Raw genomic sequence first — 25,069 nt, 5'->3', positions numbered from 1 at the left:
CTTTTAATGGAATTTTAACAAGTTTTGTTAATGACATACTAAAGTTAACTTTATATTTTATTATTTCAGTTGTTCATGGTGGACAATGGAGCAGATGACTGGAGAATAGCCATGACTTATGAGCGTATTTTCTTTATCTGCTTGGAAATACTGGTGTGTGCTATACATCCCATACCTGGGAACTATACATTCACATGGACAGCCCGGCTCGCCTTTTCTTACGCTCCATCCACAACAACAGCTGATGTGGATATTATTTTATCTATACCAATGTTCTTAAGACTATATCTCATTGCCAGAGTTATGCTGTTGCATAGCAAACTTTTCACTGATGCCTCATCTAGAAGCATTGGAGCATTAAATAAGATAAACTTCAATACACGTTTTGTTATGAAGACTTTAATGACAATATGTCCAGGAACTGTACTGTTGGTTTTTAGTATCTCATTATGGATAATTGCTGCATGGACTGTCCGAGCTTGTGAAAGGTAAGGTTTTTCTGTTTGGTTGGTTCCTTTTCCTTCTATTTGTCTCTCTTATTTTCTGTTTTGGTTTTATCTTCAGGAGGACCCAAATGTTTACTGGAAAGGTGTTTGCAGGCCCTTGATGTGTGAAATGTTAGGTGCATTGCCCTGATTGTCAGGAGTGCTTTGTCTTTTAATCTGAAGAACTTTTGTAGAAAACATTGTACCACAATGTTTACTGTAGCATTGCAATTTGATTTTGATGTTTTGATCAAACTTATATACATATTTGCTATAATAGGGACAAATGCTATAAAATGTCTTTAACGGTACTTGTTGATGTTCTACATTAATATCAGCTTTCATTTGTGTTGTTTGTGAGCCAAAGACCTTCTTCAACATGTTTAGGAGATTCAGCTGTTGGTTGTTATCATTTTCTTTTTCCATTTCTTTTCCTTGCGCTTTTTAGAAAAAGTTCAGAGGAGTTATTTGTGACTGTTAGTTGATTTAGGCCAGCACTTAGAATTCAAGCCAACTATTATGGTCAGGTTACTTCTTGAAGTTATCAGTTGCCTTACCTCTCTAGTTGTTACAAATTAAAATAGTTGACCTTATAAACTGATTAAGGATATCATCTTGACCTTGCTACTTTTAATTTCCCCCAAGTTGTGAAATATGGTTTATTATAGTAAATGTCTTGTATCAGTGTAGTTGCCTTGTGCAGTTCCATTATGGCAAGGCCGTTTGATTTCTAAACATACCACATTAACATATTTCACTTTCAAAATACTGCCTGCCCATTGTTGGGGCAGGCGGAACATTTCAGATGTTAAATTACTCTAATAGTGCTAAAGCTGTTCTCTTTGTCTCATATTTTTGACTGCTGTTCTCACCAGTTTTCTTTCAACAACATGGAGCTGTGTAGGAATTTCCCAAGTTGTCACTTTTTAAGTAGTTCTGTGGTAGTTCAGCATCCACTGTCATCACTACACATCCTTGGGAGGAAGCTTAGTTGTGCAGTCAGGTACACTGAACTGTGAATTATGATCAGGACTGACCTTTGCTGAACTACTGGCAGATACTGCACATTTCAAATTGCAATAGCTGCTCTTGAAGTGACTGTAAGGTTTGGGATGACAAGCTGGATAACCACTGACTTTTAAAAACAAAATTAAACTAAAAATAAGTTAAAAACAGACTTGAGTGCTGGATTAATGTATCCCAAGTATAATTACCTTCTTCAGTGGAGTTCAGTCGAAGATCATGCACCTTAACATTTAACAGATGAATTTTGCATTTCAAAAACACTAAAAGGAGTAGTTGCTCTCTTTGAGAGTTAATTGGACACCCAGTTTTATGCATATTTTGCCTCAGCTTTTCCCTAGAGGGAATATATAAATATTCTGCTGAGTGGAAGATTTTGGTTCTAGCTCCTATTTACTAATTAGTCTACTGAAAACTTTTACCCCGCAAAGAAGTACATGTAACATTCCTCTTCACACACATATGCACAAAACCCCATGCCCTTGTGCAATTCAAGGCTTTTGTCATTCTGCACTTTGAAGTGCTCTAAATAAATACCCCATTTTATATTGGGATAGATAGATATAATGGCCATTTTTTCACGGAAAAGGCCTTGATTCTGAGCTGTGTAGGACAGAGTGCTCAGTCTCTTGGGATCTTAAGGGATTTGTTTTGCTCTAGTTCACAGAAATTAAATATATTTCTTTCATTTGTGCTTAAAGTGATTTTATTTTTAATTTTAAATAGAGGAAATGTTTATTTGATGGAATAGGCCATTTTATATACACAAAATAATTTTTTAAAAAGTTACCTTTAGAAAGAGTTCTACCTAACAGTATACATACATGAAATCCTAAGGTATTTTGCTACATTTGGCAGAAATTAGGATTTAGTCAGCAGCTTGGAGACTTTTTTGATGAGTAGGAATTTACATGAATGAAACTTAATGGTCTTAAATCCAAGCAGTTTTTATAATCATTCTAGCACCAAGCTCATTAAGAAGAATCATATAGAGGTCTTACACAGGGCTTTGCATTAGTGTTTTTTAGTATTAGTGCTTGTTATTAAAACAGTTTGCTAGCTATCCGAATTAGAAGGAAATGATGGAGATAAGATTTAATAGATTAAAATATTATAATTATGGAACGGGGAAACTGTGGATTCTCAGCAAAGGCCATTGCTGATCTTTACAGTTGCTGCTCAGGCTGCTGAGACAGCCTGACTTTGAAAACTGTTGGGCTATTTGAAGTCAGGAGGTGTTCCACTAAAATCACCCTGCTGTTGTGTGAATGGAAAGAGCTTTGGAAGTGTAGTCTTTGTAGAGAACAAAGTGATGCAAAGAAGCATCGTTATGCATTTCTCCTCAGCAAGCTGTGCAGAAACAGGCTATGTTGGCAGAGCAGGTCACTCCCGTGTTGTGCTGAATGCAGCCTTGCTGAATGTACACTGAACTAAGGCAGGACATGCGTCTTTCTCAGTGCCTTAATGGCTTTATTGTTAGCTCCCAGAAAGCTAATTATAGCGCGTGACACTTTATGTTGGTGAGCAGGGTATTTTCCAGGACTGCAGTTTAAGGTCATCTGTGAGAGTAGACTGGTGCGGACACTGGCAGCCAGCGTACGCAGAGTACAGGCAGGTTGTTAAGGCTTGACAGCCGCTTGGCCAAGGGAGCTTGCAAGGAAAAGGTGGAGAAAGCACTGAAGGGTTTCTGTATACACAGTGCCAGAACCTCTTGGTTTTTTAATATTGTGGCTTTTATGTCTATTTTGAGGGAAGATTACATAGGTTTGAATAGCAGCCTTTTAACTGCCAGACTCAGTATATTGCTGTCAATCATATATGGGCTTCATATTGAAAGTAAATTTTTTATTAGGCCTAACTCAATAGAAGTTTGCCTTCGTAACATCTCTGAGGGACATGATTAAGAACAGGTGTGAATATGTTTCTTCTGTGCATGAATCATGAGCCTTCTAAGTGGATTCCTTATTGTGGTCTCTCATAATGATCTTGTTGCTGAAATAGCTCTGTGCATGGCAATTTATAGGTTTTTAGCAGATAAAATAGAAACTACTTCCAAAAAAAGTTCACACAATGTGCATAGTATTATGTCATTTAAAAGCCTGACAGACTTGTCTCAGCAGTGAGGAGTAGTATGCCTTCCCAGATTGTATAGGGGAGAGGTGTTTTCTTCCTTTTTCTAAGCAAAGGAAAAAAAACCTAGCATTCTGGATGCAAACATGGGCCTCATACACGGGGTATCAGGTCAACATGAGCCACATTTGCCCACACTATGCTGTAGTGTGTCCAGAACAGCTCACATCACATGCCTGGATTTACTGTGGATTTACAGAAGCAGAACTGAGAACAGAGCTGGATTTTTTGCTTCCCCAGAGATCACATTTTTGGCACCAGTTTTAGTTCTGTTTGTACTTCTGTCTAGCTTTTGGCAGTGAAGTCTGTTCAGATTGAGCAGTTTGTTTAGTCAGCGTTTTTTGTCCATTCAGTTTCTGCCCTGTATTTTTCCTTAATTTAAAGAACAAACAAACAAAAAAACAACCTCTGTGTGTGAAGGTGAAATCCTTCAATGCTCAGTGTTCGCTTGTGTTTTCTACAAATAAATTTATCGTAACTTTTAGAAATATAATGCCATCTCAAAGCTTTCAATAAGCAGCTCACAGATGACAGCTGCTAGGCAAATGCTAAGGATTCATTTGATAAAAGCAGATGGATGCAGCAAGATTCTCAGTTGTAACTCATGCAGGAAAAAAAAAAAAAAAAAAAAAAAAAACCTTTCCCTAGCTATCTAATTTCCTCATGTTAATGTGTTTGGCTTCTTTGATTGACTTGAGGATCTTGTCTGAAATTGTTAAACTGCATGAAAATTCCCACAGTGAAAAGTGTCTTCAGTCTCTGCAATGCCAGTTTGGAGATTTATAGTAGCGGTTTTAGAAAGCCAAGTTTAGATATTTAATTTTAAGCCTATTTTAGCCCACAAATCTTCCTTTTCTAGCTGTTACAGACAAAATAATGTTTGTGTATGGACAATACTGCACACTTCTCACCATTCTTTAATTTTGCTTGGTGTGACTGAAACCAAAATCTCCTACTTGCAGTCAGATTTCTCCAGTGGTTGTAAAGGTTGTAACTGCCAAATGTCCAACACCACAGTGATCAAATATGCCCTAATGTCGCCTTGGCTTGAACCTGTGCTACAAATGATCAAACACCTCTTTGCTTTCCAGTTTCCTTACAGTTCTTGATTTTGCAAAGTCAATGTAGATTAACTGTAAATATTATGTCATTCTTTTATAATATGTATACCACAAAACAATTAATAAATAAAGTCAGATGTAACTGTTTGAATTTATCCTTTTTGACTGAAAATTTACCAATAGACATCTGGTATTTTATGAAATAATAAAAGCAGCAAGGGAGTCCATTGCAGAAGTATGTCGGTATATATAAGATATATCGACAGACTGAAGAGGTTAGTGGATCCACATAAAAAAATTGGCTTCCATGGTAGATCCTGAAGCAGCAATAGTCAAATGGTATATTCTCCTACAGCTGCTTGAGGACAGAGAAGAGTTTATGTAGATTTAATAGAGAACACAGGGGAACACCTTTCCTAAGGCTTATAGATTTTGATTGTCATTCTTTTGGATTCACATATTCCTTCAGCACACTGCTAGTAGTAAGATTTGTTAAGGATTTGAGGAATAAAAGCCGGAATGCTTTTGCACTTTGCATTATATTCTTCAGGGTTTCTTTTTGGATTTACAGATTTAGCCTTTTAACTGTGGAAAGTGAAAATAACTGGAGCAGTAAGTCAGTGGGCATAGTCATCCTTTAACTGAAATGAATCAATACAAGATAGTTCAGCATTTCTGTAGTCTAAAAATAACAGACCAAGCTTAGAGGAGGGCAGTGTGAAAGGTAAAGGGAAAAACAAAACAAAACAAAAACACAGTGGCAAGCCAAACAAACCACAAGCCCCCATGATGTAGGCAGCAGTTATATGAGATTAGAAAGAAGTAGAAAATTTTATACGTACTTCCAAGGCCTCATGGTAACAGTAAGGTAAAAAATGTTTGTTTTTTTTTTCACTAACCACAGAAGGCTGGAACAGAATAAAAATACCTATAAAAGTAGTATTTGTCTGCTCTTGAGGACAAAATGTATTTTTTTATTATTATGGAATGTGTAAAACACTGAATAGAGGCTGTCCTTTCTTCTGTTTCCTTTCTTGTGTTTGGCAAAAATGGTGGTCATGTTCCCACTCCACATCTTTTTCAGAGAGCAATTTATGGACATCTCTCCATCATCACTCCATCACTGGGCCAGGCATGCATGCTCTGGCCCTTACATTCAAATTTTAAATGCAATAGTTCATCTTTTTAACCATTTTTAATACCTGTTTTAACCAGCAGCTGAACTAATTCAGGATATTTTTCTTCAAAAAGAGTCAAAACAATTCACAAAATTACTTTGAAAGCAGTCCATGGAAAATATAATCACTCTGAAGCAAAAGCCAGTTTATTATCAACTCAGAATTTATAGCTCCAGTAAGCTAATATATTTGGAAAATACAAACTGAATTTATTTATTTATTTATAGATATTATAACAATTCAGCCATTAAAAAGTCATATCTATAAGGTAATTTACAGTGGATAACTTCTGTGGGAGGAACTGCACAATTGAAAGAGACCAATGATCGTATGGAGGGAAACATCAGAAGGTGCTGTTCAAATATCTTTACATGTTCTTTGATTTCCTTTTCTGTGTTCTCCACCTTCCCTTCTTTTATTTGTTGTTTTGTGTTGCTTTGGTGATTTTTTTTTGTATGTTTGGATTGGGATTTTCACCTTGAAAAGTTCAAAATCAGTTATAGGTTTTGTTAAAGTTTGTATACCTGTTCTTGAGACTGCATTTGAATAGCAAATTTGTAACTCATAGTGCATGCAGAGACATCACACTAGCAATTTATGCCTGTAGTGACCTAAACAGCTGTGGAAAGATACTATATGAAAAGTCCCCATACTCTTCATCTGTGTGGATAGAGTAGCTCTGCAGACAGGTCTGTACCACAGACAGGGCCTGTCGTGTTGTATTTTTACAAATTACTTCACTTGGGAATGTAATACCAATACTGTCTTGTTTACACTCAGCTCTAATTGCCTTTTATTAAGACTCTTCATTTAAAAGATACCCAATCCCATTTACTTCAATACAACTCTAGTATCAACCCTTAGCAAATTCTAAATCCCTTTGGAAACATTTGATATTTAACTCTGTAGCAAAGTTTCAGAGAAATTACAAAGAGCAGAATTTGTGTTAGACTGTGAAATATTATTGAGAAAGCTGTGGTTGTATCAAGAGAGAGGTTAGAAAGGGCATTTTTCTTCCCCTGCTGACAGTGGTAAAGGGCAGAGCTCTGCCTGCATGGCTTTAAGAAATCACTGGGTTTAAGAAATTAGTTAATTCTGGAGGAAATAGGTTCTGCCAAATGAGAATGAGGGGTGCAGCAGGTACTGGGGTGAAGTCCCTTGACCTGACACCCACTGGTCAGCCTATGAGAGAGGCTGCTGCAAGCAGGCAGGTCTCCCTGCAAGTCAGCCAGAATCCTACAATGACAGAATGGTTAAGGTTGGCAGGGACCTCTAGAGATCAACTAGTCCAACCCCCCTGCTCCAGCAGGGACACCCAGAGCACGTGGCACAGGGTGGCATCCAGGCAGGTTTGGAAGATCTCCAGAGAAGGAGACTACACAGCCTCTCTGGGCAGCCTGTTCCAGGGCTCTGTCACCCTCACAGGAAAGAAGCTCTTCCTCACATGGAGGGGGAACTTCCTGTGTTTCAACTTGCACCCATTACCCCTCGTCCTGTCACTGGCCACCCCGAGAAGAGCCTGGCCCCGTCCTCCCTACATTCTCCCCTCAGGTACTTGAACGTCTTGATCAGATCCCCTCTCAGTCTTGTCCTCTCTAGACTAAGTAGGCCCAGCTCCCTTAGTCTTTCCTCATACATATGATACATGCTCCAGTCCCTTCATCATCTTAGTTGTTCTGTTTGTATTACTACAATCTAATTAGTATCCACTATGGAAGCATTCTCCAAAATGCTAGCAATTTCTGTGCCATCAGCTTCCAAGGCATTTTCCTTAGTATTTATTTTTTTAATATGGTGGGCGGGTCAAAGGAGAACAAAGTAGTAGAAGAAAGTGTATTTTTCCCTGTAGATTCATTGCCAGTGATGAAGCTGTTTAGCATTTTGGTCCAAAACACAGAAATTGCCATATCCTCTTCCTAGTACTTCTCTGAAGCTTTAGTTGTATTTCTTTATTGAAATCCAGAAATCTTTTGAACATTGCTTATATTGAGTTATTTTTGATGTTTATAAAATACCATATGCTTCAACAAGTGTAACATGTTTTACATATTTGTATTTATCTGAGTAAAAGGAATGTATTATGATTTTTAAAAGGTGTTTTTTGTTTTGTTTTGTATCCCCATTTCTCTTCCATTGCCAGCAGGACTTGTATATGTTCTCAGAATCTCAGGATTCACAGATACCCAGTGCTTACTAACACTGAATTTAGAGTTAGGGCTATGTAAAATATTTTTTCTTTAATATTTTATCAAATGCTTATACAAATAACATATACAAATGTTTTATGAGTCACCTACACATACCTTTTAGATTCCAAAAACAGTGATGTTAAACTAGATGTAGGCTGATCAGTCAAAATCATTCCTGAGTTAGAAAATGGAACATGAAACTACTTGAATTTTTTTCTCTGTCAAACACAGGAGTTATCATAGTGATATGTAATATTTGTTTGTAAGCCTTGTTCTGTGTTAAATGAAATCCATTGGCAAAATTTTGATGGGCCTCCACAAGAGAAATTCACTGAATCCAGGTATGTTAATGAAAAACGGAAGCTACTTGTGCAATGTAAATCATCGGGGATACCTACCAATTTAAGTTGCAGCTTTTGGGGCGGAGGCTGTATTTTTGTGCACTGCTCAGCACAGTGATACCTGTGAATAACTTCCATTATGCTATTGGAGCACTAATAAGCATAGTAAATTTTAATCAGGAAGAAAGAGAGGTAAGTGCTGCTGAAAGCTACTTCTGGTATTTAGATGCAGACAGATGCCTGCATATACTATACAGGAGTTTAATACAAACTGTTGAGGTTCAACTTATGGCAGCTCTGCTGCCGGCTTGTGCCGCACACGCTGCCCTGGCAGGAGAGATCCTGGGCTGATCGACTCCTGTTCCTCTTGGAGCTTTGTGGTCTGCCATGCCAAAGGCTGAGTCAAGAGTCTCAGTAGTCCTCGTTCACCTACAAATGGGAAGCTGTGTTCATGTCAGCAGACTGGGCGCTCCTTGCAAACTGTGTCCAGCTCGGTGCCACAGGCATGTGTCAGGTTGAGCTGTAGCAGACTAACCACATGGGTATGATATAGCGATTTCTTGGAGTCTTAGCGTCTTGGATTACCATCTTCCTGAGGTGGATAAGAGTAGAAACAGAAATAAAATAAAGCCCAGTCATGGGACTCCAGCAAGGCTTGGGATCTGATGGATGAAAAAATGAGTGTATTCAATGTGTAATCTTGCAATGAGATTGAGACAAGCCTTAGATATAAACTTAGGTATCAGCTGTAGGGAATCAAATTTTAATTGTCCAAAATATGCTTTGTATTGTGAGGAAGTTGAAATTACTGGCATTGGCATAAATGAAAACCCATGTTATAATCACCTGGTGTGTGTGTAGGCCTGAGACATAGGAAGGAATAAAAAGTAGAGTATCTGGCAATTACTGTGAAATAACATTTATTGAAGGCACTAAATATTTACAATTTGACTTGCAAGACTATTTACAAAGCAAATATCAGTAGCATATGCTGTCTTTGAAGCAGTACAATATACATGAAGATGACATGATACAATGACTAAAGGTAAAAAAGTGAGACAGAAGATAATGAATTAATGTTAATATAGTTTCCCCTTATGACCACCTAAAAGTGAAAAGAAATGATTCTTTTTATATAAATTGGGTGAAATTTATATGAATAAGTATTGTGGATGTCCCAAGACTGAAAGATTATACCCCAGTTTGTGAAGTGTAATAAATGTATTGTTCAAACTGGATGTATTTTGTTATGATGGCATAATAAAGCAGGTAGTGATCATGTTAGGAAATATTCCTAATAACCCTAAATTTGAGGATAAATTTATAGATATGACTGTAGTCATGGTCACATAACATGTCGTCTTACCTGACAAGTTGCATTGAAAATATTTTGAGTTGTATGTGGCTTTGGAGTACAAAGCAAGGTTATGAAGACCTATATTTTCTGTATGGGCCAAACACACAAATGTATTCTTTCAAAGATGAGGATTTTATATAAGGAGATTAGGATTTAGTTTGCTCTAAATTAAATTTGCTAAATTTTGTTTGTGCAGTCCAGTGATTAACTAATAATATTAAGTACACCTTTAATTTCCTTACCTGTAGTGCTCTGCTCTGACCTTCTTTGGGTCAGAGTGTTTGGTCAGGACTGAAGGTTTTTCCTTCAGTCGCGTTAAAAGGAAACTTATGGGTAGGGTATGCAGGACTGAGAAGCATAAAGCAGTCCTACACTTGGTAACACCCAGGAGGTATAGCTAGGATTTTGTACTGTTCGTATGAGCTTTGGCATGCTCAGCACCCCAATAAGACCCCCGAGAGGCTTTGCTGAGCTGGTGGGGAAGGGTGGCCTTGGTGGCTGCCAGGTGGAAGGCAGGTAGCCTCAGTGCTGCTGTGGTGCCGTACAGCATCTCCACACTGGTGGCTGGGCAGTGCCTCACCAGCCCCAGGTGGACAAGCCATCCTGACTAGCTGTTTTTTCCTCTACGTGTTATACTTTTCCAGGCTGGTGCTTTTTTCTCTCGAGTCCTTGAGCTAGTAGCCACTCCATTGCAAAAGTCTTGCCTCTGTCTGTAATTTCAACCCTTTTTTTTTTTTTTTTTTTTTTGTCTCTACAGACTTTCTCACAGTTCTTTTTGGGAGCTGGGGCCAAAGTGGTGATTTAGGCTATACTGAGGAGGGGGGAAGTCCACAGCAGGAGCTGCAGAGAGAGAGCTGCAATAAAAAGGAGATAATTTTCTCTCTCTTCAAACCCTTAATGCTTATAAAGCACTAAGAGTTTTTCAGTTGAATAATCTTAAGTGACAGTGAAAGTGCTTTAATTTTTAAATTGCCTATTGGGAGACTATGCCTTGTTAAACTTGATGAAATTAGTGAAAAACTCTTACAAAACATGTTTAATTTAAGCAAAAGAAATTCCAAAATGGCAGGTTCTAACAGCTGTTTGATTTTAATGAAGTACCTTTTTATAGCCAATGTGTTGTTGTTGGTATTGCTGTTGGGATTTTGATGATCCTGTGTTGCCAGGTCCTCTGAAAAACAAGAATCTGCGTGTAAGTGAAACTCATCCTTGTCTGATTCATTTTACCTCAATGATGTCTCCAATACATTTTTAGGCAAATTACTCTTTAGTTTATGTAGAGTGTTATTTGTTTAAACTCACAAAAGTATTTGTGCTAACATTTTTAATCAAATAGGTGATTGCATTTTTAATTGCTGTTATCATAGGAAGAGAGGGGGTATATTTATAGTTCCTTCTATTTAGAGGAAAATTTAGTGATTGTGACCCCAGGCAGTGTCAGCTTATGCATATCCATTTTCAAACATGTTCTTAATTGTAGAGTATTAAACATATGCATCTTGCTGTTTGAGCAGAGTAGCTACACATCCATTTTTAATTCATGCTCATATCTCTGATTGAGTGCTTCATTTCTTCGCATAAATAGCAGAACAGCAAAGCTGTAAAGTTTCAAAGTAATGTGCTTTAGATAGTCACACAACACAGCAAACACCCAAGAAGTGCTGTGACTTTAAAAATTTAAAAAGCTTTTAAAAATTTGTGGGTGTTAGCTGTGTGAGTCCAACCTGTGACCTCATAAATTAAGGCAGCCTGAGCCATGAAAATGCAGGGTACGGAATGGATCTGATGTAATACATGATTGTGCTCAGTCATCTTGGAATTAATAATTCTACAGTGTGGAAGTGTCATGTTTGAATAAGACTCTCGCTGATGCTGGACTGTTTTCTTTAAAAGCCATGATCTTTTTCACAAATGTGGGTACTATTATCTCAAAAAAAAAAAAAAGTCTTTGTTTACAAAAAGCACTCTAAATTAGTAGTCCATTTATGTCCTTAACTTGCCATTTCATGCTGTCAGGATGTTATTGAAACTAAACAAAACAACAGAGAGTCAAATGAGATTATTTCCTTTGTTGACTGTGCAAGTGCTAAACAAAAGGATTTGATCTCACTGAAAGCAATTTTTCTCTTAGCTGTGTTTCAGAAAACACAGCCACTGTTCCAATACCTTGAGTTAATGGTGATCTTGTATGTTATCCTGTATTTTGAAGAATGCAGTAGATAACAGCCTGAAAATATTTCCATAATCCAAAATGGTAGAGATTCCACGTTATCTGAAATTGAACAGGGAGATTTCAGATCAAATATACATGCCCAAGTGTCTTTTTCTTTTGACTTTGTTTTTCATAAAATCATCATCTCCTAAGAAAATCATCATATACCTTCAGACTTATGAACTTCTGAAATTATATTCCTTCCTGTTTAAACTTCGGTGTAAAAGTGGAGTCCTTTGCAGTAGATCTTTCCAAGGCATTCAAAACCAAATGATAGATTACATTTAGTTAATTTAGCGTTAAAGAGCCTTGTCAGCTCTCAGTAATACTTACAACATTAAGTTTCCTCCTTTTCAAACCATACCAATGTTTAACAAAAGCTGTGCTTGATTATTTTTGATAATACTGCATTTAGAGTGGCAACTTGTTCTAATAGTTGCATCATCTTGCAAGCAGATCACATCAGCTGCCTTCCCTGTTCTTTCTGTGCTGGTAGGTAGATGACCTGCTGACACAATCAGAGCACCGTGGCAGGACACTGTTGTCCTTAAGTGATTGCATTTCTCATGGTAACGAATTTGATTTTTCTTGATTTTGCAAAATGAGGTTTGGCACAGACAATCAGTCCAAAAGCATGGTGGCCTGATGTTCAGTGTCCATGGGAGACAAGACACTGCAATCTGCACCACAAATAGAACAGCAGACCAGTTAATTTCCATTTTTTTTTCCAAAGGAAAATAAACATTCAAATTCAAAGAGTTTTAGTGTGATTTTGATAAGATCAGCCGTAATACTTGGCTATCATTCAAGTGGCAGGGTCTAATTCAGATAGTAAAGAATATTGAAGTTAAGGTTGTAGTAGTATACCAACAAAAGTATGTTGAATCACAGAATCCCAGAATGGCTGGGATTGGAGGGGACTTTTGGAGATCATTTAGGCCAACCCCCCTGCTCAAGCAGGGACACCTGCAGCCTGTGGCAAATGTATAGAAATCATTTATAAATTCATATATATATATATATATATATATATACACATATAAAAGTAAAGGGTCAGTGGAAAATGTAGCTATTTAAATATATAGATGATGTTCTGTTTGTTAAAAGCACGGGGTGGAGACCGTACCTTATAGATCTGTTGAGAGCTTAGACAAAGTCACTTAAGCTCTGTGTGTTTGTTCCATGCAGGTAATAAATATAGATATAGATATATCTATAAATAGATAGATCTTTGCTTTTTGGCATCGTATCTTTATATGGAATCACAAAGCATTTTGAACTTACCAGCAAGAAGTGCTATGAAAGTATGAATACAGTGGTAAAGCTTTCATGTCAGTTAAAATCACCATACAGGTAGAGAGATGCAATCTAGTGGTATATATTCTGAGCAGGATATATATTCTGTATATATTCTGTGCCTTACAGGAAACCTGTGGGAAGTCATGCTCCAAGATTTTTTTTCCATCCATTTTGCTTAGTTTATAGCTATTGAGCCATTTGAAGGGCTATTTTCCTGCTCCTATTTTGCTAAGACATGCCAGTATTTGGGGTCCAGTGAAGAATTACATTGTTAAGCAAGTTCTGGATGTCTGATGTAAAAAACAGAGATTCTCGGGTTTAGAGCTAACTTGCATTATGGAGAACATTTAATTAATTGTTTTGTTGTAACTTTGAACATTCACAAGTTTGGCAAACTAGATTTCGAAATACAGAGTTTTAACCTCAGAATTTGAAGACCACCAGAATAAGCATGAGCTCTTATAAATATGGTTAATGTCATGCATATAATCTATCACAAAAGCTATAAAAAGTCAAAACCTAGATTTTTGTTTCAGAAAAATGAGCCAGAAAAAATATGTATAGAGTATTTGTTTTGCTACTTTTCCTTCCTGGTGCTGAGCTGTCCTCAAGGACAGGACTAAATGTGTGTGTATCTTTGTGAAGGATAAAAAGTAGTATAAAGTGATGGAATTAGACTGCATTATAATACTTGAGCCCAAATAGTATGAATTATGATTGCTTATTGCAGCTTATTTACTGCTTGGACAGCCAAAAATGACTATTAGAATCTCAGTTAGCCTCTTGAGAGCTGTATAGAGGATGTACAGTTCCTCTGTGCAGTCTGGACATGTACAGGGGCTAGGAAGTGAGAATTCAGTCTCTAGCCTTTAGGACAATTCTGTGGAATGTACAAGAACTAGTTTTATTTTTCTCAGAGACTCAGGATGACACCAAATGTAAGTGAATTTCAACAAAGCTGGCAAGAATCCTTGAGCCTGCATTGTAGCTAAGGAAGCTAGATCTGTCTGGAAAAAAAAGGTCAGAATGGAATAAAGTGCATGGGTGTAAATAATTAACATTGTGCAAAATTCTGCACAATGGATAATTACTAAAAGTTTTCTGAAATTGAAAGAATCATTCATGTAACTGTAACAATAGCTGTTGCTTGTAGTCCTAACTCTAGTTTTTGAGAGTGAGAAAGGGGCATTCTCACCGGCTCTGCTATTTCTCATGTGTGTTTTTTGATTAATGTGAGTTTTTGATTAGAATATTGAGAAACAGTGAGACTGATTTCTTTTCCTCTGCTGCTGATTTCCATTCCTGTAGTGAAGGAACAATTTTAACATTTTTGTTTGATCTTGTACTTACAATGAGACCAGTGGCGCACAAGTATGTGAGTGACCTGTGAGAGAGAGGCCGTTCCATTAGTTATTTGAACAATGGATACAAAGAATATACTGAGATTTTATTTTGAAACTTTGGGTATTTTATGGCTGTCATTATTTTTTTCCTCTTTGAGATAGTTCATCTATGATTGCTTAGTGTTACTGTAAGGAAAAAGAAATCTAAGGCAAATAATCTCGATGAAGAATTTAACTAATCTGAAGCTTTGAGTGATAGGCAGTTGTCAGGTCTTGTGACAGGTGTCCAAGAAGACCTCTTGGAACTTACTGCTCCCTTATTGATTAGCCATCCTGCTAGGAAGGAGATCTCTGGGACATGGCAAGTTTTGAAAATGCATGTTTCTTGTCCTGAAACAAATTTTCTGATTTCCAAAGCCATTTCCATGCTGGGTTGTGCCTGTATGCTGCATGAGATCCACCATGCCCCTGATTTCCTTCCAGGCTTTCTGTTTGCCCATGAGGTTGGCAGCACCAGCTGAGCTTTTGCTCTCCTGTGGATTGCGATGTGTTGTGTGGGCTTATACCAAGCAATAGGCCTACCCTGGTTATTCCTGCTTGCTTATTTCACCTTCTCGTCTCATAGCTTAAAAGTGTTCATGCCTCTTGGGCTCTCCGTGTGCAGTGGATTTTAATGATGAGGCTTGGCGTGCTGTTGCCCTGCCATGCATTATCGTTTTGAAAGTAATTCCTTCCACAGATACAGGTTTATATCGTTCTTTTTTTCTGCTTTAAATCAAATACAAATTGCCAAGAGATTACTAGATCTGTCATCACTGCCTATAGGCAAAACTTCTTAATCCCTGACACTTAATATTTACCTTATGCTATGAAACATCAAGATTAATATCTTTATACATTATACATTTTTATCTGGAGATATATATATATATATTCATATATACATGTATATAAAAAACCTGGGCTGTTCTTGTTATACCTATCAGACAGTTCAATTTTGAATCCTCCTACAATCTAGTTCTCCAGTGATACCTAGTGTCAAGAAATACTTTACATTTAATAATAGTACTTGCTTTATCCATGTTTAACTTGTTTCTTTCCTTTTTCATTGAATCAAATGCAGTGTGTATGAGTTCTGCTACCAAACGATATACAGTTTTGTGAAAAAGATCGTATTAACAGCCTGGATCAAAGACAAAAATGACTAGAATCTTTGAAATCTTGATGTTGTTTCTATTGCTATATAACTTTTTCGTTACCAAAGTAGTTTATCTTTAAACAATGCTTTCTTCTCCTGTTCTCCAGGATTACTAATTGTGAGAGAAGTTGGATAGCTGAGTATGCAATAATATACAGTCTCTATACTGTAACAGAGTTGTGGCTCGAGGCAGAAGACATGAAAAAATACACATCTTTTTTTCGTGACTTGTTCTTTTGTTTTAATAACTGCACTGTGTCATCTTCATTCACTGTAGAATTCAGCCTATAGAAAATGTACTTTACGATGTTATCATTCACAGGCAGATTCTTCTTTTCTTCCATGTTTCTCTAAAAATTTCTTTTATGAAATTGCTTGTGGGAGATAAACCAAATCTTAGTCCTAGGCAAATGTTTAACCAGAGTATTGTTTATTCTGAGCCTATGTTTAGCAACAGTGTTAGTGACTCCAACCTACACTTTTCTGAGGGACTGAAACCCAGATTTTTCCATTATTATGGTTTTGTGGGTTCAGTTCAGGAGAGAGTTTAGAACTGGTAAACCCAAGTATCTCACTCTCTTCAGAGTATCTCACAGTTACATGATTAATCCCCTGGAAGCCAGACCCTCAGTGCTGGTATTTCCTACTGAATATTATCAAGTAATATTAACTTTTGTCATCTACAATTACATAATATTTACATATTGTTTTACCACTGCTTTCTATAAGAGTTTGTAATCTTACAGAGTGTCTATATATTAAAATTTCTGAACAAAATCTTGTAACTGACATACGATTTCCACAGAAGTTCCTGTTAAAAGGACTGAGTTGATGTAATAGCTTCATGTCTAGTAAACTCTATCATTATATTGCAATCATTCTAGGCTACATGCCAAATTGAGTATGTTTATAACTATCGTTAGTAAGGGGTTTTTAATGAACAAACTACAATGTTCTTTCAAAACAAACACAGTTATAGCTGTTGCATTAAAGCAGTAAGCAGAAATGGGCAGATGAACTGGGAATATGAAAAAGAAATTAATGACACACGCTGCTTGGGTGGAGATTGTAACTTCTATATACCAACGACGGAGCTTAAGAAAAAGAGGTTGAGACTATACTTTCTAAGATGAGGATTGCTAAAGCTTTAGGAAAATACTCAGTAATACAGCCAAGAAGAAAAAAATCTGATGATAATTCTTGGTTCTTTTTAATATTATTCAGGGCGTCATCTGTAACCAACACTGAAGGAATAACGTGTATGAGGGTGAAAAGAGAAGGTAGCTCCTAATAGGTTGTGGTCAGTACAGCGGTACTGGCCTCAATGGGAGAAATCTTGCTGCTCATACAGGGGCATGGCTGCATCTCTTCAGCTAGTATTTCTTGGCTCCATATCCCTGTGCTGCAGCCTCATATTTGTAGGACAGGTGATTGCAGAAACAGTTACAAAGGAGCAGAAACAAGGTCTACCAAAATAAGCACTTGTTTCTCAAAATGGTCATGGCAGGTTTTTAGAAGAACAGGCAGATGGTAGCCTAGTAGAGCATAGTCTGGTCTCTAAGGGGTAATACTGACAGGGTGTTGTCTAAGACATAGAGTATGGCTTTCCAGGATCTTTACTATTATTCTTTGTAATATTGGATCACAACAAACATACTGGAAATAAACATATATATAACGGCTAAGTTTAAGTTCCCAGATCACAGAATCACAGAATGGTTGAGGTTGGAAGGGATAATGTTTCGTATCATTTTACACTTCTAAATGTTGGTGAGAAGTATGTTTTTATTTTTTCTTTTCAGTTTAATTAGGTATTTTGTTAGAAAGTTTCTTGACATATGAAACTACATTCAGTAATGAAGTTTTTTTGGCTTCCAAGCTATGAGGTAAAAACAAAGTAAGAATTCTGAAGTGTGTTTGTGGAAACATTTTAAAGGATGATCAGCTGAAATTATATTAAAAAAAAGAGAACAGAAATCCTGGTCCCACTGAAGCCAAAATGAATGTTTTGTTGACCTCTATAGACGTAAGATTTGATTTCTGGTATGACACCGCAGGAGCAAAATAGCTTGAAATTCCTGGAAAGAACATAAAGAGGATGAGAATATGATTACCTTGGAGGGTAAGCCAGAAAAATAGGTGTTTTAGGGGCATTTTGTCAGGGGAAAGTGGCTGACACACCACTCAAGAAGGCCAGAAAAATCCTCTTTGAACAAAACAATTTTAAAGACCTTAGAATTTTCGTATAATCTAAGGCCTTTGGAAACTACGGCACTGTTCATATAAATTGGGAAAATATGAGGAAAACTGTGTTTTTCCTTGATGTGAGTCTTGTACATTCATGGCAAAGGGGTGCTGGAAAAGCACCTCCTGTTCTTGCTTCTGTCCTCTGTTTCAAAAGAAATCTGGCCATACTTCTTACCCATCACAGACAAAAGTTCTTTTGGAGACGTAGTATAGATAAATACACTGGGATATAGTATAGATAAATACACTGGGATATAGTATAGATGAATTACAGACATATTGATTTTGGAATACATAAAGAATATTGAGGATGGATTTTACTGGGTGGAACCTTTTGGTGTGATTTATCTGTGGGTAACTTGTTAGAATAAATATTATCTGCGGGCAACTTGTTAGAATAAATATTATCTGCTTATGCAAAATTAATGCACAGGTCAACAGTGGCATGTAACCTAGAATTTGCTTCACTAAAAATCAAATTTGAAATAATTCCTATATGATTTTCTTTGAGAAATGAGTTCTTCTTCTTGCTAATCAAATAATGCATGGGCTCTTAGGATAAATTAAAAAGTTCTAATAAAACCTTGAGAAACAGTTCATGTATATCTGAAATATACACAGGTAGAAAAGATCTGTGAAATTTCAGAAAATCGGAAATATCGGTAGTAAGAAGTGGGTCTTTTAAAAGGTTTGAAAAAAAGATTACTTTTTAGGATGTTGTAGTTGTGTCAGGTATTGCGCATTTGGGCATCAGTTGCTGGAAGAAGCTTGTGAAAAAATCCTTAAATTTTGTCATTGGCTTTAATATAACACAGCTACAATTGACTAGTAAAATGGACACAGCTACAGTTGATTAGTAAAATCCATGGTCTGATGGAAATCATAGAATCATTAAGGTTGGAAGGGACTTCCAGAGATCATCTGGTCCATCTGAAGGTCCTCCTGCACATGCAGGGTCACCTAGAGCAACCTGTTCCAATATGTGCATTTCATTTTTGCATGTGTCCAGGAATAGATGAACAACTAACGCATGTCTTTGCTGTTCAAAGAGAATTTTAAGATAGAGAATAAACTTTTTCAGACAATATGTGCTTATTAGCTAAAAAAATTACGTGTTTGGATTGCCCCAAAAGCAATGATTGTTTTAATATTTCATTTTAATTTGATTTTTTTTAAGAAGTTCACTTTTATGTCATTTTTAAGCCAGGGAAGTACATATAATGGGAACATAACATTCTAAACTGATTTAAAAGAAGATAAATGTGTCAAACTTAATCTAGTTATAATTGTTTATTCAAATCCACAGTAGGAAGAAAATAATAATAATAGTTCCTGTGATTGCAATTCCTGTAAAATTTCATTCTTAACAATCATCTTAACAATAATAGAAATCAGAAATAGGAAATTTCAGTCTCAGCTACTGCTGGTATAGTTAAGCCTTACAAAATATCATAGGAAGATCATAACTTGTTACGAGTTATCATAGCTCCATTTCATTCTAGGAAATATTTTGTCCAGTCTCAGATGTGTTTTATTCTGTGCTTTTATTTACTGGGGAGAAAAAAAATAGAGAGAAAAAAAAATAGTCTCACTGCATTAGAGAATAAAGATTTGGTGTATTTCTTGAAATTACTTTCAGGGATAAGTTGATAAACATGATTAGTCTGCCTCTTTCCAGAGGGACCCCTTAGGATCACAAATAATTTGTATTCTTCCAGAAAAGAAAATTAAATGGAATCTTAGTGGATTGCAGTCTCTGACAATATTAGAAGGTTCCCAATCATGCTACGTGTAAAATTGATCCAGCAAAGTCTGTATTCCAGGCAAATGAAAATGTGTTTGATAATAACAGAACGGAGATGGTGCAAGTCCTCTGGAGAGGAATGTGTATAATATACATTTCGGGCAATGCTAGAACCTTCCATATCAACATCCAGGATTTTGCCCAGTCCTCAGATGAACTGCAGCCATTTTTTGCTATATCCTAATTATGCTTGTGGCCAAGTGTCATTTCCGAGCTGATGGGAATCTCCATCTCCCAAGATTACACACAGGTTTACTGATTTAGTGGAATATTATCTCTCTACATCTTCAAGATCTCAAGCAGTTGAGGCTGAATAGAAGTTTGGAACACTATGGCAAAGTAATAGCAATCAGTCTTTATTCCAGTATTAGCAATAGAGCAGTAAAGCAGGTTCCCCTTTGCCCAGGCATCATGAGATAAGTCTTTGAAAGCACCTAGAAGTTTTAATTCTTTTCTGTCCTCTTCCTTGTGTTTAAACTGCAATTTATATTCAAGCATAATGATGCTTCTTTAAAACATGCCATCTTACCCTTCAATTTCTGTGTTTATTTCTCTCTACCTCCTTTGTCATTCTTTCTGATTATTCTTTCTATGCATTTTAGTTAACATAAGTGCTAGTTATATAACTGTATTTGACATTCCTCTGTTGGACTTACTAATTTTCCATTACTCCACAAATAATAAAGAGAAAAATAACTAACATTTTAACCCCTGCAGAAGCACTTTAAGATGTTGACTTTCACCCTCTTTCTTGGGTTGGGTTTAGAATTATTGCGGTTGTGAATTGATGTAAAATCCAGAGATTTGGCTTAGGCAGCTTGCACTTCATGAAGCCTATTTCTGTGACAAGAACATTTTGTCTGCTGCTTGTAAGTATTTGGGGGATGCCAGGAGATGTGTTAGAAAAAAGCGTGACATCCACTTTTCAACCACCGTCTTGGTGACCCTCAACCCTCAGAGGTAGTCAAAATTTCTTATATTGACTTTATTAGCTTCACAGTGAGGGCCTTTGATTTTTTTTTCTTTCTTTTTAAATAGGAGAAAGTGAGAAGGAATAAAAGGACTTGTCTGTGATTGTCACTATATTTAAAGAAAAAATTCTGCGAGTGTCTACTGTATTACTAAGAGTAAAAAGGCACTTAGTAACAGAAAAGCCTCATGCTACGAGTGAACTCTAATAGCTAGTTAGCTCAACTGGACTCTAAACTGACAAGAATCTTATCTAGTGGGCCGAATCTATTTCCTCATATTATTAAAGTTGAACAAGAGCACTATACATTGGCGTTGTATTGCTACCTGGAAATTTCTGTGTAATTACTATACAAGCAGTTTGTTTTCTTTGCTACAGAAAGAGTGATCTTTTCAACTTATTTTTCAGTTCTTTCCTTGAGTTGTCCTGGCAAGGAAAACTTAAGAGTGCAGAGTTATCAGAGGTTATCAAGGAGGCAAAATAAGCTTCACTGAAGCTTCTAAGTGTGAATAAATGCATCAGTGGTTAAGTTAATGTTAAATTTTATTTCTTTTTATTCATCACTTTCCAAGATAAGTGTGAATTAGATGTCAAGATTAAATCAATGGGTTATAACTGTGTACAACTAAAAAGTGGCTGTTGTATCAGTTGATGGGAACATTATCAAATATGAACATAATTCTGAAGAAAAACAACACTGAAAATCACACAGAGAGTGAATCCAGAATCAAAGGACTGCTTTTTAGTGAGGAATCTGGACTATTGCCTTGGCAACCCAAGTTACTGCAATACTGTCAGTTGAAGAATATATTTATGTCTTCTCAAGAGGAATGGTAAAACTCCCACACAGTTTGGCTTGAGGAGGAATCGAGTCATTCTATTTCTGCACACATCTAATCATTCAGATTTTGGGGGGCTTAAATTAGAGTAGCCTGAGGACTGATACATGCTGCTTTCTGAGAAATGAACAGTGGCTTTTCACAGGAGGAGGATTGTCTGGAGAGTAGCATGCGATAGCTCTAGTGCTACCTGCCTACCAGCACATTCCTTACTAGAGAAGAAAAGAAAAGGTGATAAATAGGACTTATGCCTGTTTGGCTTCAGCCAGGGATTTTCCTAGCTCGGAGGAACACACTGATATTTTAAATGGCCCTTTATTCTAAGGCTGTTTGAGGCTGGCCATGATCCAGAAAATCAGGCTGCTCATAGCTGCAGTTTTAAATATTAGCTCTTATCTTCTATTCTGAGTGGTTCACTGTACTTCTAGTGCTAGCTTTTCTTGGCTGAAAATAGTGGGCTTTAAGTAGTTGAATAAATGTTTTTTTTTCCAATTAGTCTACCTTTTTTTTAAAAAAAAAAAAAAGGCACCTTGTCAAAAATTAAAATCTAAAGCTAAAAGTTAATGTCAAAAATTACAGCTTTGGAATCCATCTGGAAGTGACTTTGTGCCGAATTTATTTTTTGAATAAAAGAGTTTTCTCTTTTTTTTTCCTAAAGCTTTCGATTTGTTTTTCATAGGGCCTGTGACAATTAACTGCATATTCTTATCAAGTTTGAAACTCCCAACTGTAGAGTAGTGTTTCTATTAATTGATCACTGCTTAATGACTTTGAACTATCTCTGTTCAGAGATTATCTCTGTTGAAGATGAAAAATATCTTGTTGAACTGAAAAATACAGTGGTAAGAGTGACTTTTTTTTTTCCCTCAAGCCTTCTGGTGGCTTGAGTGCAACACATTAGATTGATGGAAGGGCTTGGGGAAGTTTAATTGCTGCATTATGCATATTACTTTTCCCTGGAAAAATGAGAGTCTTGGGGTTGTGATATGTGTAAAATCAAGTTGGAGATGCAGCGAGAAAATTTTCCCTCCTCCCTAAAACAAAGCTGTTTAAATGTCTCATGCTTATTTTCAGTAGTTTTTTCCCAGGACTGTACAATTATGATACTACAATTTCTACTTCCACTTCATGCTTTCCTCTTTTGATATGGATGTAATGATTCTTTATTGGATGCTAAACACAGCACAGCCAAAATCAAAACTTGTAAGTTCTGCTGTTGCCTCCACTCAAGTCAGAAGAAAAACTCTGTTGCCTTTTCTAGTTCATGCTTGAATCCCCAGTGTTCATATTAGATAAATACAAATGAAGCTCCTGAAGATCTATTCAAACACTCCTGTAATGTTATGGAAATCAGCATTTAAGCATGTACTAGAATTATTAACCACAGAAATTCAAAAATTCTGAGTCATACTACCGTAAAAAAAGTCAAAGTAACACTCAGTCATGTAAATCTTTCTTAGAAAGTATGAGATTATCAGGATAAAGCCACCCATTTAGGTTGCCTTTGTTTTTCTAACAGATTTTTCATGAGAAGAGTTGGTTACCTCCATGCAGTTGTGGTAAAAAAGCTTTAATGAAAGATGAAATTATGTTTAATTGCCATACTTAAGGAGTTGAGCCCACGGTGAGGATACAAACTATCCTTTGCAGTTTGGTCACAATAAAATCATAGCTATTGTTGATGATTTAGAAATTAAGTGTGCCTATCATTTGTTTGCTGACCTACAATCTTAAAGTCATAACCAGATGAAATATTCAAAGTAGAGCTGAGCTAATAAGATAAAAACATTTGAAAAGGTCCTTGAAGTGCACTACTAAATATGGATGCAGATGGCTTTAATGAATATTTCATCTAAGGGACCTTACTAATTAAGATCTACATCGCCAATGAAACCTAAAAAATACAGTGTTGATAGTTACACTTTTTCAGTGTAACCCTAGGTCACCTTTGTTATATGATCTATATATGGATTGGGACTGTGTTTTCTGGAATGAATAAAAGGGAATCCATAAATACTCTATTATTTTTACACTGCATTACTCAAGGTTCTGAGTGAGGTTTTAGTATTCTTTATCTGAAATAGGTATTTATTTCAGGAGCCCAGTAATTTGTATTTGAATGCCTGGTTTTTGGTCATATCAACATTTCTGAAGTTAGGTGCATGTCGGTCTGAAATTTCGTCAGGATGTAACAATTCAGACATTAACGTAGGGAGAAAAAAAAGCATCACTTTACTGCTTCCTCTTTTCATCTTTGTAGGTAAATTATTTTCTGTCTGAAATACAGAAATGCCAGTTTCAGAAGGAAAACATGAGCATCATATGAATGTCTTTAAATAATTAATGCAAGCATTTATTTGTATTTAATCGAGTTGCCAGCTTTAAAGTATCAATTGTGGTTCTAGTTCACATATGTGAAGTTTATCCAAAGTGTGTGCGTTACTTACATGATAATCTGAAGAGATTTGTATGACACATGGGTTTTCTTCTGGCCGCCTGAATGGGATGAATACAACTCTCTCTGTGCATCTATATATTTCCACTCTTTAATTGGCAAGTTAATTAAATGAAGTCTGAACCCCGTAACATTTAGTGCAGCATGAAAAAACAAACAAAAAAGCACAGGGCCAAAACAGTGCCAGATCTCGTTGTGATTGTGACTCTGTGGTAATGTGTTAAATCGAGCTGCTGTTGTTTTTGTTCCTACTCTTGTTGCTGTTGTGGCTATAGCTATCTGTGCCGTTGTCATCCTCAGGAGCTGCAACTGCAGACTGTTACGGTGTTGTAAAAGAGCAAAATATTCAGAAGTTTGGGTTGCAAACAGTGAAACTGTTTGGGTTGCAACAGCTTGGATGACCGATATAGTCTCTGTCCGTCAAAGAGTTTGTAGGTCCTTGTAACCACCAGGGCATAGGTGAAACTTCAAAGAACAGAGTGAAGATATTAAGCAGACACATGCAAGGAATATCCTGCAAGTGAGAGAACAGGGGATTTCCTGAGCCTGGTTCTGTGCTGTGTTCATTCCTGCTCCATCATTGAGAAGGAGGTCTGGAAGGGAAGAAAACCGAAGCAATTATTTTGGTGGCGGAAAGTGGGTTTCTTATGGATTTGTGAGCTAATTCTCCCATAGTACCCCGTGACCCACTGTGAGACACTGACTTTTGGATTAGCTAAAATGAAACGCTCAAGGACCCAACCACACAGATAACTAACCTGAGGCTTCACAGCAGCTGCAGAGGTGCCTGCAGTCTTGAGACAGCCTCTGTTGCAGAGCTGCTCTGCATCTGGAAAGCAAAACTGCATCTATATTAATCTATTATGCCTTTCTTCCTCCAGAGAAAGTGGTAACAGCAGGTTTTAGCCCTAAAACTTGTCCTAATGGCTCCTTAGTTG

At 36.7% G+C, this 25,069-nt stretch overlaps 1 protein-coding gene across 2 annotated transcripts in view; it reads left to right on the top strand.

The window, feature by feature from the left end:
* Nucleotides 1-25,069, top strand: part of KCNN2 (potassium calcium-activated channel subfamily N member 2) — a 68,310-nt gene that overhangs the window by 18,336 nt on the left and 24,905 nt on the right. For both annotated transcript variants that reach the window (XM_088524602.1, XM_088524609.1), the window contains exon 3: nt 70-488. In XM_088524602.1, the coding sequence (XP_088380728.1) occupies nt 70-488 (419 nt within the window). The remainder of the gene's footprint in view (nt 1-69; nt 489-25,069) is intronic.

The sequence above is a fragment of the Tinamus guttatus genome, unplaced genomic scaffold (genome assembly GCF_059628265.1).
Source record: "Tinamus guttatus ecotype Peru unplaced genomic scaffold, ASM5962826v1 Tinamus_guttatus_pri_ptg000022l, whole genome shotgun sequence".
Classification (NCBI taxonomy): domain Eukaryota; kingdom Metazoa; phylum Chordata; class Aves; order Tinamiformes; family Tinamidae; genus Tinamus; species Tinamus guttatus.
The sequence above is the reverse complement of the archived record's forward strand: the minus strand, read 5'-3'. Positions and strand labels throughout refer to the sequence as shown.